At 51.5% G+C, this 15,658-nt stretch overlaps 1 protein-coding gene and 1 long non-coding RNA gene across 7 annotated transcripts in view; one reads left to right on the top strand and one right to left on the bottom strand.

The window, feature by feature from the left end:
• Ankmy1 (ankyrin repeat and MYND domain containing 1) overlaps positions 1 to 15,658 on the top strand; it is a 43,148-nt gene that overhangs the window by 23,699 nt on the left and 3,791 nt on the right. For 2 of the 5 annotated variants that reach the window (XM_006529590.4, XM_017320666.2), the window contains 5 exons: positions 827 to 958; positions 2,165 to 2,278; positions 2,589 to 2,754; positions 7,541 to 7,616; positions 8,320 to 8,480. In XM_006529590.4, coding sequence (XP_006529653.1) covers positions 827 to 958; positions 2,165 to 2,278; positions 2,589 to 2,754; positions 7,541 to 7,616; positions 8,320 to 8,480 — 649 coding nt within the window. Of the gene's footprint in view, positions 1 to 826; positions 959 to 2,164; positions 2,279 to 2,588; positions 2,755 to 7,540; positions 7,617 to 8,319; positions 8,481 to 8,970; positions 9,161 to 15,658 lie in introns of those variants that run through there. The other 3 variants (NM_172850.3, NM_001347091.1, XM_006529591.4) reach the window with 3 other exon arrangements.
• Positions 7,363 to 14,822, bottom strand: Gm36184. Of its 2 annotated transcripts, XR_001779233.2 has the most exons (3): positions 13,490 to 14,822; positions 12,794 to 13,279; positions 7,363 to 7,563 (listed from the first exon to the last, which is right to left on the bottom strand). It is a non-coding gene; the product is annotated as a predicted gene, 36184 (long non-coding RNA). The 2 variants fall into 2 exon arrangements; XR_387277.4 differs by lacking the exon at positions 7,363 to 7,563 and having other exon boundaries at positions 10,752 to 13,279.

The raw sequence follows: 15,658 nt of genomic DNA, 5'->3' as shown, positions 1-15,658 counted from the left end.
GACGCCCCTGCACCTGAGCACCCAGTGCCTACCTTGGGCCCCTGCCTCTTGTGTACCTGGCTCTTATGCCCACAGCTCTCGTGTACAGGGGCACCAGGCAACAGTGCGATTTCTGCCACCTCTGAGCCTCTTTCTCCAATCAGCTACTATGTTTGCGGTGCCATTTTTCCATCTACTGGTGCATCTACCCAATTTCCCACTCACTAAGCCATCCAGCCATCTACCCGTCAATTTAGCCATAGGGCTACTCAGCCCACTTTTTCTCACCCACCCACTTATTCATACATCCAGACTACCAGTGGCCTACCCATCCCAACTCCTCATCCAGCCCTCCTTCCATTTAACGTGTGCTTACTGAGCACCTTCTGTGGGAAGACAGGTACCACTATGAGCAGAAGGTTTTGAATAGTCTCTGGTTTGAGGACCCCTGCTCCCACTCCCCCATACACACATTGTAGCAGGAAGAGTCAGGCCCTAAAGCAGCAGGCAGCACAGTTTTAGATACTGATGAATGTTGTTAAGAAAAAGGAGAGTTGAGGAGGAGCGGCCAAAGGAGGCAGACAGGATGTGCTCCTGACCAGTGGTGTGTACATGGCCCAGAGCCACTCTTTCCCAGGCTAGAAAGTATGGCAGAAACAATACCCATCAGAGCAGCTACACCAGTATGTGCACCAAAATAGTGTCAGAACCAGGCTCTGGGTAGAACCGCACCTCCTCCCTAAGATGCTCACCCATGATCCTTCCTACCCATCACGTTCCCTGTGGGTGGGACCTATGGGTAGTACCCAGGACTAATGGTCGCTGAGGAATTTGTCTGTGTGTCCAGGTTGTGAAGGAGCTCCTGTCCCAGGGAGCTGACCCCAACTTGCCTCTGACCAAAGGCTTGGGCACTGCCCTGTGTGTTGTGTGTGACCTGGTCTATGAGCAACAGAGGAGCGTCGAGAACAAGATTGCCCTGGTGAGTGAGGGGAAGCGTGGGAGGATGCTGGGAAGAGATAGGGTGTGGAGAGTACCTGCTGGGTTCAGGGTGGGATAGGCTGGGTCATCCTAAGATCATGTCCGTGACCAAAGTAGCCTAGCGGACACAATATCCAGCACCTACCCTCCCCACCCCCACAGCGCTTGGGAAATGAGATAGCGTCAAGCTGTCGGCAGTGTCTGGACCTAGCAGGTCTGCATGCGCATTGCAGGTTACCTGAAACCCGGGTTTATGACCCATGTTAGTGAAATATGCTAAGAAAGCAGACAGTACATTTGTACCTTTCCACAGTGCCTGAACACATTTACTTAGGGTTGGTGGTTTTTTTTTGTTTCGTTTTTTTGTTTTTGTTTTTTTTTTTCCTGATGAGGCAAGGTCTTGTTCTGTAGCCCCACCAAGCTTCAAACGTATAATCTTTCGCCCCAGCCTCCTAAGTGCTGGAATTACAGCTGTCCACCACCACACCCAGCTGGAATTTATTGAACAAAAGCCGCGTCTAGTCCACAGGCCGCTGCTCACCACCCCCTCCTGATTTTACTTGGTAGTCAGCTTCAGCTGTCAGGATTGGACTCCGAGCCTCGCTGTGAACCCTGATAACCCTCAGGCTGCATCTCACACAATTAAGCGTTCAGGTTAAGTCATGGCTCTAGGGTTCCAGGAGGTCGCACTGGAGTGGCTGTGACACCTGGTGTGTGGGCATAGGGCACTGTTCAGTTGGGTAAGCTGGATTTAGCTTCTGAAGGTTGACTGCCACCCTACTCTGTGTGTGTGTGCCACCTTCTGTTTATCTACTCATCCCTCAGTGAGCAAACGGGTATCCCTATGTCTTAGCCATCGTGATTTTTGATGTTACCATGACCATGAATGGAATCAGAGATGGCTCTCCAGGGAATGGCATCTCAGGATGAGGCCAAGCCTGTCTACCCTATTTGCCTCTGACTTTTTCACACACATGGGGGATGGCCACCGTGTAGGCAGTAGGGAATCACAGCCCTTCTGGGCAACTGTATTCTCCTCCGGCTGCCTTTCAGCTGTCGAGTATGCCCACGGGAATTGGGAGTCACGCACCTTATGATGTGTTCATGTGTGGAGCTGCCCTGCACGGCCCCATGTTGAAGGTGGCTTCTGCCACCTCTGCCACCCCTCCAGTGGCCTTGTGTGCTTGACAGATTCTGTGTTCTTCAGATTGACCGGCTCATTAGCTACGGGGCGGATGTCCTGAACCCCGTGACTCTTGTGCAAGGCGATAGGACGGCTGTGGGCACGGCAGTCGACTATGGCTACTTCAAGTTCTTCCAGGTGCGGCTTTATCCCGAGCAGGACTCCTCTGAGACCCGGCTTCTCTTAGATAAAACTAGGAGCCCACAGTCAAGTCTGGTCTTCTAGGACAGAAGGCCTCATGATGGTGAACATGTGCTGTTGGGTACCTGTGAGCAGGCGTCCTTCTGTGTCCTCACAGTCACATTTCGGAGGACAGAGAGGCAGCCTGCTCACTCAGTCACTCTGTAGTGTGGGGTGGGGTGGCCGGAAGTCCTCAGCGACCACTGCATGTGGCTGGCTGGTGAATAGCAGCCCCAAGGACTCATTGTGACCCTGTACCCTGTCACAGGACCGGAAGATCGCCCACTGTCCCTTTCACGCTCTGATGCCAGCAGAGCGGGAGGTATTCATGGCCCGGAAAAGGCTGCTGGAGTACTTAGGCTTGCAATTGCGCCTTGCTGTCCTCAGCAAGGAAAGCCGGCTGGACACGAAGGCCCTGTACCTGAGCAAGAGAGGTGGGTGAGGCTCCTCAGGGTGCATCCTGTAGCTCCATTCTTACCCAACACCCCCATCTATCTGCTCAGCCACATCTGACCATCCCCACCCCCATGACAATGGCCCTGATGGTCTCACTTTCTCAGTCGCATCAAACCACAACCCTCCCTGTACCCACCAATTTCCCCACACGCGTCCACAGTCTGCCTCTCTATCACAGCAGTCGCCCACCTGCATTACATCCTTATTGCCCACAGATGCCCTCACTCATGCTGTGCCCAGCACACACCTACCCACCCACATGAAATGCCAACGTGGGAATCCCTGCCTGCACCCTGCATCCTACCTCCACATACCCCAAATGATACCCGTATATACCCCAATACCCACCACCAAAACATGTAGGGTTCACTTATCCACACCCACTCCTGCATATATACCAACCTCTACCTCCTCCTCATCGCTGTGAATTCAGCCACAATTATGCTCATCAGCTCTTTCCCCCACAGACTAACTCACTTCTATCCCACAGCCACATTGGCTTGCTGCATATATGCCTGTCTATCCAACTGCACACTCACACTCCAATATCCTGGACCCCGACACATGCCTATCCTCCCCAACACCCACACTCACATCCACCTACCCCTGGTCTCCACAAATAGTTCCCAGTTACATGCCCACACTTATACATAGCCATCTACACAGCTGTCCTTACACACCAGACTACCATCCTCTCTTAGGCACACTAGCACCCTCCTACACACACTACTTACATTCTCCCCTTAAACATATCAGCACTCCACATTCATGCCCCGGACTTACATAGTGCAAACACACACACACACACACACACACACACACACACACACACACACACACACAGAGAGAGAGAGAGAGAGAGAGCCACAAGCTATTCTGTACCTTTGTCTCTGCCCACACAAACTAACTTTCCCTGACACAAGCAGCTGTCCCATCTGGAAGTGGATGGAGAGTGTGGAGGCCGAGTTGTGGCTGCAGTGGCTGGAAGGCGATGCCTCTCTTCATATTTGGATCCCACTGTGGGACCCAGGTTAAGCCTCGGGAAAGGATATCACAGAGAATGCTGGGCCTCTGGTCCCCCCACAGCTCATAGGCAGGGGGCCCACCTGAGAAGACCTGGCCGTGCAAACTCTCCTTTTCATCACCGAGAGGGTCCTAGAGAGGGACCCTCCTCTTCCTCCTCCTCCTCCTTCTCTTCCTTCTCCACCTCCTCTTCCTCTTCTTCTTCCTTTTCCTCCTTCTCCTTCTTCTCTTCCTTCTCTTCATATTCCTCTTCCTCCTCCCCCTCTTACATGATAGATTTAGCTCTCATAGAATAACAGATCTAGCATCTGCCTTTGACATGGTAACCTGGTATCATCTGCAGACCCAAGACAACCAAAATTTCTCCCAAAACAAAATAAAGACGCAACACCCCACTCTTTAAGGTTTCTGCAAGTGATCCAAAGATCATGCAAGGCCCACAGGAGTGATTAATCAACAAAATCTGCTAAGCTCCATACAATCAGGCCATAGCACCGAAAGTTAAACCGGGGCTTGCCTCTCCTCCTGCTGTTGCTGAATCAGGAAGGCAGGACAACCATTTCCAGGCTGGCCCAGCCAAGAAAGCCCCAATATGAGGCCCTTCTTCCCAGAAAGCACGGAGGTCAGCAATCTTTATGCCGTCTCTGGCTGCCTCCTTCAAAATCCAAGCTCTAGGCTGAGTGCATTTCCACGTGGCCAGAAGACAGAGTCTTCTGTGGCATTAGCCTCTGTTGAGGATAGAAGCACAGCCCTAGTTTCAGTGCTGATAAGCATCCCGGGTCTCTGACCACCTGCTGGTAGGGCAGGATTTCACGCCAGGAGAGGCAAGCCGAGAAGACCGCCTACTCTGGCCTGGGTACTCAGCTCCTAAGGTAGAGAAGTGTGCCATTGTCTCCATCACCAACTCTAGGACCACAGCTCATAACTACTCGGAAGAAGAGAGCCCTAAATCTCTCCCAGGGACATAATGTCTTTGTAAGCAGAGTGTGGCCAGACGGTGCCCTCTGAGCCAGCAGGGGTTCTGAGGACTATCGTGAGAGGAGTGGGACCCTGCTGGAGGGACAAGCTAGACAACTGTGGCTAGCTTCTAGAGAGCATGGGAAAGTGGCTGGAAAGAGAGAGTGAACCTGCATCACTGACATGGGGCTGTCTGTGCAGCCAGCCCTGACTTGAGGACCATGCCAGTCTTTGAGCAAGTTCTGTCAGGATGGTGCACTGTTGGAAACCAGCCAGCAATTCAAAGAACTAACCATCCAGGCATGGCCAAGGGAGAGCCCTGCACAGGCCACCCTCATCCTGTGGTGACTGACCTCAGGCTGCACCTCTAAGGGCACAGTACCAGCAGCAGGGGAAAGTAGAGCAGTTACATTCCTCGTTGCTGTGACCCAAAGCCTGACAAAAGCCACCTAAGGGAAGAAGGGATTAATTTGATCAATAGTTTAAAAAGGGGATTGCGGTGCATCGTGGCAGGAAGGCATGGCGGCCGGAGTGGGGGCAGCTGGTCACATCTCGTCGGCAGTCAGGATGCAGAGGTGAATGTCGCTTTCTCCTCTTTATTCATTCACGGACTTCAGCCCAGGGCATGGTGCTGCCCACATCAGAGCAAGTACTGGTCTTCCTGTGCCAGCTAAGCCTCTCTGTCTCTCTGGTGGTTCTAAATCCTGCTGCTTGCCTATCAAGATTAACAATCATGAGTCTGCTTGTGTCAGTCTCGTGACAATCATGTGTCAACCTGACCCCTGGACACATCACCTTTTACTTTAGTTTTATTACTTTTAAAATTACATTTAGGTGTGTGTGTGTGTGTGTGTGTGTGTGTGTGTGTGTGTATGTTAAAGGATGAATGTGGGCTTTGCCACATATGTGGGGGTCAAGACAATTTGCAAGAACCCAGAATCTGTTCTCTGCTTTTACCATGTGGGTACCAGAGACTGAGCGCAGGTCGTCAGGCTTGGTGGAGAGTGCTTTACCTGTTGAGCCATGTCGCTGGTCCATGAATCACTTCTAAACCATAGCATCCTACTCGTCCCTAGAGCCTCGTTCTCATCTCATAATGCATGGGGTTAGCAGTCCCATTCTAAAGGGCAGACAGAAGACAGCGTGGAGATTTGAGTGATATGGCCCCCATAGGCTCCCATGTTTGAATGCTTGGTCCCTAGCTGATGAAACCATTTGGGGAGGATGGGGGGGCGTGGCCTTGTCAGAGGAGGTGTGGCACTGGGGCAGGCTTTGAGGCTTTCAAAAGTCTGTACCATTCCCAGTTAGCTCTCTGTGTCTCAGGCTTATGGTTCAAGATATAAGCTCTCAGCTACCGCTCCACCAGCCATGCCTGCCTGATGCTATATTTGTTGTCGTGATGGCCATGAACTCTAACCTTCTGAAACTGTGAGCCCCAAGTACATCGTTCAGTAGGGTTGCCTTGGTTATGGTGCCTTACCACAGCAGTAGAGAAGTAACTAAGACAGACAGCAAGATCAGACTAAAGTGAGACCAAAGGTCAACAGAAAAAAAACACCAAATCTTACAGCTCCGTGTCTAATAATCTATGGGCTTTCTGGAGTGATGTGGGCTCCCAGAAGCGTTGGATAACCCCGCCCTCCAGCTCTGCTCCAGCACGCTTAGTCTCGCTGGTGCCAGTTCTGCTCTCCACCCTCAGCTCTCTGCCCTCTCTCATCCTTGACCTGAACAACAGTGAGCAGAGACCATGCCACAGCCCGAGCCAAAGAAGTCACTACATTCAGATTGAGCCAGCTCTAGTTTCTGAAGACACAGGCAGAATGAAGCCAGATTCTTTGTTAGAACATAACCTGAATGGGCCCGAGTCCAAGCCCCAAAGTCCCGATCCTCTCAGAAATGCCCAAATGGAGGCCCCACTGTCCATGCTTCCTCAGGTGTTTGCTCTAGTTTCCCAAGCTCTCACCAGCATTGCCCAGTGAGGTCTGTTCACAGCAGCTTAGGGCTTGGTTGCCCTGTGGCTCCCCACTCTTTAACATTCCTCCCACATGCCAGTTCCTCCACATGACCAGACTTATCACAGCAGCAGCCTCACCTCTCCACACCAGTTTTCTGGTGTAGTTACTTTTCTTGTTACGACGGCAAAAACACCTAACACATGCAAACTTGAAAGAACGTTCATTTTGGTTTACAGTTCAAAAGGGGAAGCCATGGAGACCGGAACATGAAGTGCCCTTCACCTTGTATCCCCAGTCCATAGCAGAGGGAGGGGAGAGGGGGAGGAGGCTCAGCTCCTATCTCATCATTTACTCTGGGCCCCTAATCCCATTGGGATAATGCCATATATGTTCAGGGTTGGTAGAGCCATGTCAGTTCAGCCTGTGTAGAAATGCCCTCAGCGACAAGCTCAGAGGTTTGTCTCCTAGACAATGTTGAAATCCCACCAAGTTGATGAGGTCAACCACCATTGTAGACCACGCACACTTTGGTTTCTAAGCAGGTAGCAGCTGGCTTCTGAGGAAGGGCAAGGAAACACATTCAGGACTTCAGAGAAAAGCAGGAGGCCATAGGGCAACTCCTTCAGAGAGCCTGTGAGCTGGGTGAGGCTGCCTGGTAGCCTTTAGTGCTATGGCAAGGCAAACCCTGAATGGAAGCGGGTAGTGAAGGTAGGTGGTAGGGCTGCAGGTGGGCAAGCCCTATGCAGGAACATGATGACCATGGCTGAGGGCCCCTCGCTGAGTTGCCACACTCCCCTGATGACGGGTGCTTATTCCTCTCTCTCTGCAGCAGAGCTGGCTCCCTGTCACAGGCTGAAGAAAAAAGGTTCCAGCTCGGTTAGGACCCAATCCTCGGAGAAGCAGTCGTGAGTCCTGTGGTCTCTGGCCCTACTGTCTCTGCAGGACCACCTTCTCTCTCTGTCCTGAATAGCCTAGCCTTGGCCAGGCATCTCAGCTCACAGGCACAGGCTCCCACCAGAATGAGACTCACAGTTGGAAGTCTCAGGACACACTCAGTTGAGCTGGGTTGTCTGGCTGTCAACTGGGTGGGGCACAGCTGAGCTCCACATCTTCAGGAGGGTGGTGGCCACCTCCCAGGGCAGAGTACAACCTAGCTCACCCACTGGTTTTCTAGGAAGCCCCTGTCATCCTCTTGCAGGGGAGACTCTAATCATCCATGTGCCCTTGGAAGGACCCATGCATTCTGAAGTTCAGGGCAGGGATAGAGAGGGTGGTGGAGGAGGTTGGTGTCTTGAGTGTCACCCCAAACCTGAGCTCTGAGGTCTGTGCTCAGGTAGCAGACACATCCCTGCAGCCTGTTTCCTTGGGTTTGTAAGCTGTCCCCAGTTGTCATGCTGGATTGTTGTTTGAGCCTCTATGGAACCTGTGGTGGGCCCAAAGGCTCAGTGTGCATCAACTGTTCAGAATAACCAACCAATGTGGAGATCCTCCTAGGTGGAGACATCAAGTTGATATGTGGTGGCTGCCCTGCCTGGTGGAATGGGTGGGCATGAGTGCCTCAGGAGTTCAATGGTGGGTGAAGACCTGACCTCAGGATTCTGTTTATAGAATTCCCTTTTACAAGTTTTGCTACCAGTGTGGCCGCTCCATCGGGGTCCGCCTCTCACCCTGCCCCCGCTGCTATGGAATCCTGACTTGTAGCAAGTACTGCAAGACCAAGGCCTGGATTGAGTTCCACAAGAAGGACTGCAACGACATCATGGCCATGAGTAGGTTGGGGGCCACGTTGGGATGGGCTGGTGAGGGGCCCTACTGCTTCCTAGAACAAAGACACAGTGCTGGGGATGGGGTTGGGGCTGAGAATCACCATCTCCCTTGAAAGCCCCTCAGCTTCATGATAATTTTCCCAGAATTTACAGCTGAGACTGGCTGGGTGGTTGTGTGTGTATGCATGAGTGCATGCGTGCAGATCTTGGGACAGGGCTGGGGAGCTGTCTTTGAAGGGTGACCATAGCAGACACTTCCTCTTGCCTGTAAGCAACCCTCTAGCCAAGTAGGGTGGGACTCTCCTTACCCCCTGTAGCATTGAGGGTGCACAGAGAGGGTGGCATTTTGGTCTAGGTAGCAATGCTTAGTGGTTAGTGCTCCTGGGCCTGGCCTCCTAGGGACAGTCCAGGCTCATCTACCTCTTGAGTGTCTTGCTCAGACCCAACAGTTGGACCTCCTTTCTCCTCCTCATGCCTCCTCTTATCCACCCAGTTCCTCACTTGGAAGGTTCGGCTTGGAGGGTGGCAGAATCTCCATGAGGGAACAATGCTTTGTGCTGAGCCTGGAGAGGAGCCCAGGGTTGCACCCTGTGGTAGCCTGACACAAGAAGTGTCTGCACGATGACAGCTGTATTTCACAGCTGTCTCATCCTCCTGACCTGGCAATAAAGTGACCTATAGTGTGTCCTTAAGTCTGTGCCCTGCTCTGCCATTGCCTGGGCCAAGTCCCAGAGTCCTTGGCTATGCTAGCTAAGTCTATATCAATGATCTCTCATAGGGCCTGGGCTGGGCTGGGCTGTGCTCTGTAGAGGGCTGGTAGACAGGCAGGCCTAGGGTCTTTGCCAGAGAGCTGACTGCAGGGCACTGGCGGCTCCTGGCTCATGCTGGCACTGGCTTCCCCAGTTGCAGTCATTCCCCAATCGCAAGGAAGAGCCATTCTCTGCTGTCAAGACTATATGGACTCCAGGGTGCTCTTGCAGTTCATCAACTGGGTGTCTACCATGTGCTGGGCATGTTCTGGGGACACAGAGGAGGTGGAATCACAGGGACTGATAGGGATAAAGGGATGGAGCAAGGTGGGGTGGCCAAGGTTGTCAAGTCTGCCCTGGAGAATCAGCTCCACTTTCTCATGAGAAAAGGGGAAGGCAGGTAGTGAGGATTGCAGCCAGGCCTAAGGGTGTCTGGGGCAGATATGGGCAGAGAGCAGAGTGGCTAGACACAGGACAGAGGGGGCAAGGTAGAAAAGGGACTATAGAGCCTGCGAGGACTGGAGGAGACCCTAGCTGGGCAGCCATTCTCCTAACAGCAATACTGCTGCCTGGCTTTTGACTTCAACTCCAAGGCTCACAGAGGTGGTGAGCAAGGCTTTTGTACATGGATGAGGAAGCCCACGGACAGAGGAAGAAGCTGTTCCTTGATGGAACTCAGCCATAGGTGGCTTTCCAAGAAGGGCTCCTGAGAGGCAGTGACTGGAGCTTTGCCCCTTAGTACCAGTCAGTTGTCACCATGGATTGCAAAGCTCCTTGTTCTAGAGGGCCAATGCTAGTTGGGGCTTAGGAGCTGGGGTGCTGCTGCCCATGTTAGCAGCTGGGTGTGTATGATATACTTCCATTCCGCCTATTACACTTCCCACGCGGACCACAAAAGCAGAACAATGCAAGTTATAGTTTCCCCGATACCAGGAAGGGCCATTGTTACTCTGTGTGTCCTTCCAAAGGGGCCCACACCTCTCCAGACATGCAGGGGTTAGCCAGATGTGTACACATATACACACCAAAGAGTGCGGGCATCCCTTGCTCCAAACAAGGCCGTGAATGAATACCTTCTGATTGTATCTGTTCTGCAACATTGCCTCCAAATGAAAACCTTACCGTGTTTTACTTTATATGTATATTTTATATTTTGTATGAATGTTTTGCCTACATGCCTATATATACATCACATCCATGGCTGATGCCTATGGAGGCCAGAAGAGGGCACCTGGTCTCCTGGAACTGGAGTTGCAGACAGTTGTAAGCTGCTCTGTGGCTGCTAGGAATTAAACCAGAGTCCCCTGGAAAAGCAGCTGGTGCTTTTAACCACTGAGCAATGTTTCCAGCCACTCCCTAATGATTTAAAAGGAGATAATAGTGGCATCCTATCACATTAAATCTAAATGTTCAGAATTGGGGGCTATATCTAGATTTTAATCTGTGCATGCACACAGCACTCTAGGATGCCTTGCAGACATGCGAACACACCCCTCTACCGATTTCTGCCTCGAACAGTATGGCAGTTAATGTGACCTAAAGTTTATTTTCTGGTCCCATCGCTTCTAGTGTGTGACCAATGTCACTACATGTGGAGGGGCCCGAGTGCCAGACTGTTACTCAGGCCATGTTGTCCTTCAGTCTACAAAAGGGTCACACACACACATCCACACTCTCTTTGGGTTTTCATCCATTCCGTTGGGTTTCCAGGAAGCCTTCCCCATGTTCTGAGGTGTGCTCTCAAGAGTGACATTGTGTGACATGCATCCATGTTGGTGTGATGCTTATGTTCTTTTGCTCTCTCACACCCTCTGATGTAAGGACCTCTGTGGCAGTGACTCCCTTCTCTGTCTCACCCAGGAAGCAGCTTCTTGTAGCCCGAGCTGTACCTCTATCATGCCGCCAGAGCCATCTGTCCCTGACAGGTTGAGGGAGCGGTCTCCAGATGGGACTGCAAACAGGGCTGACTTTGCCCAGGTGTCTACAGATATTTCAGTATGTCACTGTTTGATGGACCCATGGGTCTTCCCCAAGGTGGAAGGCTGGCATTCATGTCTCTTCCCTGTGCACTGCCGCAGACTTCTCCTCAGCTCTGTGGCCTCAACCTGCTGAGTTGTGACACATTTCCTGTCTGATGGACAGACCAACTCGTATATCCCTGAATCCCTTCCAGACAGATCGTGCATGTGGTCACTGAACTCAAGGATATGGTAGGGACTTTGCAGTTGATTGGTTTCAGTGAGGATCAGTGGGGAGGTTTCATGTGAGGCCTCCATCCCTCTCTTCACATGGGATTTATAGAAGGCTCTACTCTGGCCATCACATCCCATCTCACCCACGGAAGTCTGCTTATCTCTGCCTTCAAAAGCAAAGCTGAGTGTGGCCCCGTCCCTCCCCTTCTCACCATCCTGCAAGATGTTCCTGGCTTCTCTGTCCAGTCCTTGAACAATGCCCCCTTCTGGCCTTGCTGCTCTGAAGCCTAGTGGTCTCCTTGACATTGTAGCTTGTCCTGCCTTCAGCCCCCACCCAGACACTCTGGACCCTTGTGGCTTCCTGTAATGCCGCCCTCCACTGAGTGGCTTTCACTGGGTCCCTGTCTGTGCTTTTCCTGGTAGCCACAACCTCAGAGCTGCATGGTCGCTTCTAGATCAACTGTGTTGTGAGCCCTCACCCTCTGGGTCACAGGACCTGATGTCCTGGTTCCTGTATCTTGAGGACCCACATTCCAGCACACCCAAGTACATTTACTGTTTGATGGTAGAATTGAGATGGGGAGCCATATACATAGATGATGTTGCTTATTAGAGCAAGGAAGGGTTTTGTGGCCTTGGGGCATATAGTCTAAAAAACTTCCTTTAGCTCAGAAGAAGAGGTCAGATGCTAGGGCTGCGATTGGGCTGGAAATTGTACCTTCCCCCCCCCCCCCCCCAGGAACAGCTTCTTCTCGCTGTCTTCTCAGGGCCTTGGTAACCCCTGTGGAACAGTCAGCTTTCTGCATGGAATCAGGTAGGCTTGTACTCTAGAGCAGTTGGAGGCCTGTACTATCTATCATGCTAAGGAGCAGGAGAAAAAGTGAGGCAATTCTAAAGTGGTCTAATGCCACTGCTGCTCCTGACTGCAGAGAAGGGAGGTGACACCCAAAGCTGGTGCTCAGAGCCGAGCCTCCTCCATCCTTACCCACAGTAGGGCTGCTGGCCCCAGTGTTGTTGGGCAATCTGTAGATATAGTGAGTATTCTGGGGCAGGTGGATACAAAGTAGAAGAGGTCTGCAAATGGTCAGATGGAGGGTGCGGCCTTCTCCACCAGATACCTATTATCTACTGAAACATCAACCCAGCTCTCTCTAGGAGCAAGTCCAAGCATCTCAGAATCCACCCCCGTGACTCCTGCCACCAGCACTTTTCCTATCTTAGGGGCTTCCTGCATAGTATTGAGGCCATTGGCTGAACCTTCCGTGCTACCCCAAGGTAGGAGGGGGACAGCAGGGGCAGGAGCTGCCTCAAACCCTAACAGCTGCTCTGCTCTGTCTCTGGTGGTCTCTAGCTGCCCCATGCCCTAGCTACTCACCTGCTAAGCTTCCACCTTGGATCTAAATTCCATCCCTGTTGGGAGATGTGTTTCCTTCTCTTGTTCTAGGGTTGGCACGTTTCCAAGGTAACCCACTCAGGCAGGCAGCCTTTGGGTAGTCATACCAGCTTGAATGGACCTGCATTTCCTGCCCCTCCCCCCACTGAGTTGGAGTAGCAGAGGCTCAGGATGCAGTTTAGGGTCCAGCTTGCTTAAAGAGTGCCCATGCCTCCATCAGGCACCCTGAGGTCAGGAAAAGTGGGGAAGATGTCCATGAGCAGAGCAGAACTGAATCTCAGCCTTCTCAATGCTGCCGGACAGGCAGATCTGTCTTCAGGTTGCTCCCGAGATGATGTCCTGATGTCTTCCAGTCTCTGCCCGGAAACTTGCGTGTGTAAAGGACATAGTGTGTGTCCAGGCGCTCCTGGCTCTGCTCCAGCCCATGTGCTCCTGTGCCCAGAACACTGGGGGTGGGGGTCAGCTGGGCTGGCAAGATAAAGAAGACAAAGTGGGCAGAGACTGACTGACTTATTGAGGCTAAGGCAACCAGGGACTCTCCCGAGGGGATTGGAAAAGAGGAGGAGCTCCTCTGGAGACCCTTCCCCTCTCCCAGGTAGGTCCTTAGGCCCCACTTCAGGTACCAGCACCTGTGCCACCTAGTGTCTGTCCTTCCCAGAACCCCTTCTCAGAGCTCACCTGGAAGTTTGGGTTCTCTTTTGGGCTAGACTTGGCTGCTCTAGCCCTCTCCGCCTGAGTCAAAAGTGTCCCGCTTTTCACCTGAGACCTCTGGGGCTCACAGGGAATGAGCCTGAAGCAGTGAGGCAGGGTGGTGAGATGTGGGGTGTGGCAAGTGATTTGTCTTGCCACCTTCTGAGAATCCATAGACTCCAGGTCAGTGGGGGAAGGGAAGAGAGAGTGGGTTCCTTGGGAGAAGAGCCAGGAATGTATGTGAATGTATGTATGTGATGGCTTAGGCCAGCGAGCAGGATAGGGACAAGTTGTGTCCGGGGGGTTCTGAGGGAGGCAAGGCCCGACAGGCTATAGACACAGAGGGATGGCGACGCCTCATAGACTAAGAAGTCAATAGGGTTAGCAAGGGAGGGCAAGGTCTGGGAGCTGGGGCTGGGGTCTGGCTGGAGAGTAGTAAGGAGAGCCACCTCTTCTCAGCCTCCTTCCACACCTGGACTTCTGGGAGAGTGGGCTGCTGCCAGCGTCTAGGCCAGATGACCATCTTGGCTTGGGAGTAGAGGCAAAGGAGCTGTGGGTGGACCGGAGAGGGTCTCGGATGGCAGCAGAGAACTTGGATTGTGTTGGAGATGGAAGCCTAGAACGTGGGCACCAGGGTTCCCCGTGGAAGCCTGGGGACTCCTGTGTTCTCTGGAGGGGGAGGAGTAGGTAGCCAGGATCTGTATGTGCTACAGACAGTCTAGCTGGAGCCAGGGTGGTGACTTCCCCTAGTTTGTTCCCTTGAAGCCTGGGAAGGCCATGCAGTACCTTGAGTTTCCCGCAGATCCTGGTCTCCCCTGACTGTGAAGCCAGGAGGCGTCTGCAGACCACACTGCTTAGCGGAGGGCATCATTTCCCCACTGTGTTCTCCTGGCCTTGTTGACTAGCTGGATGTATACAATTGAGCTTATTTCTGGGTGCACTTGTATTCTTAGCCATGTCCCTTGTCTGTCCTTACCTTGGTACTGTTACTGTTTCAATTACTTTAATTTTGTAACAGGCTCAAATAGAAAACAGAACAACTCCACACCTTCGTATTCTGTATTCTTTCTCACTGCCTTAGCTCTCAGAGGTCTCTTGTGCTCCCATGTGAATTTTAGGATGGTTGTATGAAAGATACTATAGGAACTTCGAGAGAGATTACATCGAATCTATACATTGTTTTGAATAGTATCAGCATTTTAACAGTATTCCATTTCCCAAATCCGGATCATGATATATTCTTTTATTTACTTAGACTTTTTTTTTTTTTTTTTTTTTTTTTTTTTTAAGACAGGGTTTCTCTGTGTATCCCTGACTGTCCTGGAACTTGCTCTATAGACCAGGCTGGCCTTGTACTTCATCTGCCTCCGCCCCCAAGCACTGGAGCTAAAGGCGTGTGTGTGCCACCACTGCCTGGTGTACTTAAGACTTTTAATTGCCAATGTGTTTTAATTTCCAGTCTTTCACTTATGTGGTTATATTTATTTTTAAATCTTAATTTTTATGTAATCACAGATGAAATTTTGCTCTTAGCTCCTCCTCTTCATTCTTCTTTCCTGCCTTTCCCATCCTATAGACTTGTGAATCTTGCAATTCCTCATATTATCGATTTCTAGTTTCATACTATGTGGTTAGAAAATATATTGATAAAGTTTGAATCATGTGACCTGCCCTGGAGATGTTCACATGCCCAAGACACATGCACATGCGCTGTGCGGTGCACGGGGTTATCTGTGTGCCTGTTACCTAGTGCACCTGGTCTTCAATATTTTTTCGAGCTCATTGTTTCTTTGTTCTTCTGTCTAGATTATTCACACTTCACAGGATTGGATTTGGGATGCTGAAGTTGCTGCTTACATTCCCCACAGACCTGCCAGCGGCTGTTTTATATTTCATGCATGAATGTTAGGTGCACATTTACTTACAACTGCTATATGTCCTTGATGAGGGCCATATGGTGACTTTGTGATTTGAACTGGAAATCTGTTTGGTGGTCAGACATGTCTGTTGTCTTTTAGTCTGCATGGGGGTCTATCTTAAAATCTGTTCTCTGTCAGCCCATGTGTGTCCTTAAAAGTTGCCTTAGTTACTCTTAGTTACCTTCCATGATCAAGGCAACTTGTAGAAGAAGGCCTTTATGGGGCTCAGTTTCACAGC

The sequence above is a fragment of the Mus musculus genome, chromosome 1, assembly GCF_000001635.26.
Source record: "Mus musculus strain C57BL/6J chromosome 1, GRCm38.p6 C57BL/6J".
Taxonomy (NCBI): Eukaryota; Metazoa; Chordata; class Mammalia; order Rodentia; family Muridae; genus Mus; species Mus musculus.
This window is presented reverse-complemented; position numbering and strand designations above follow the sequence as displayed.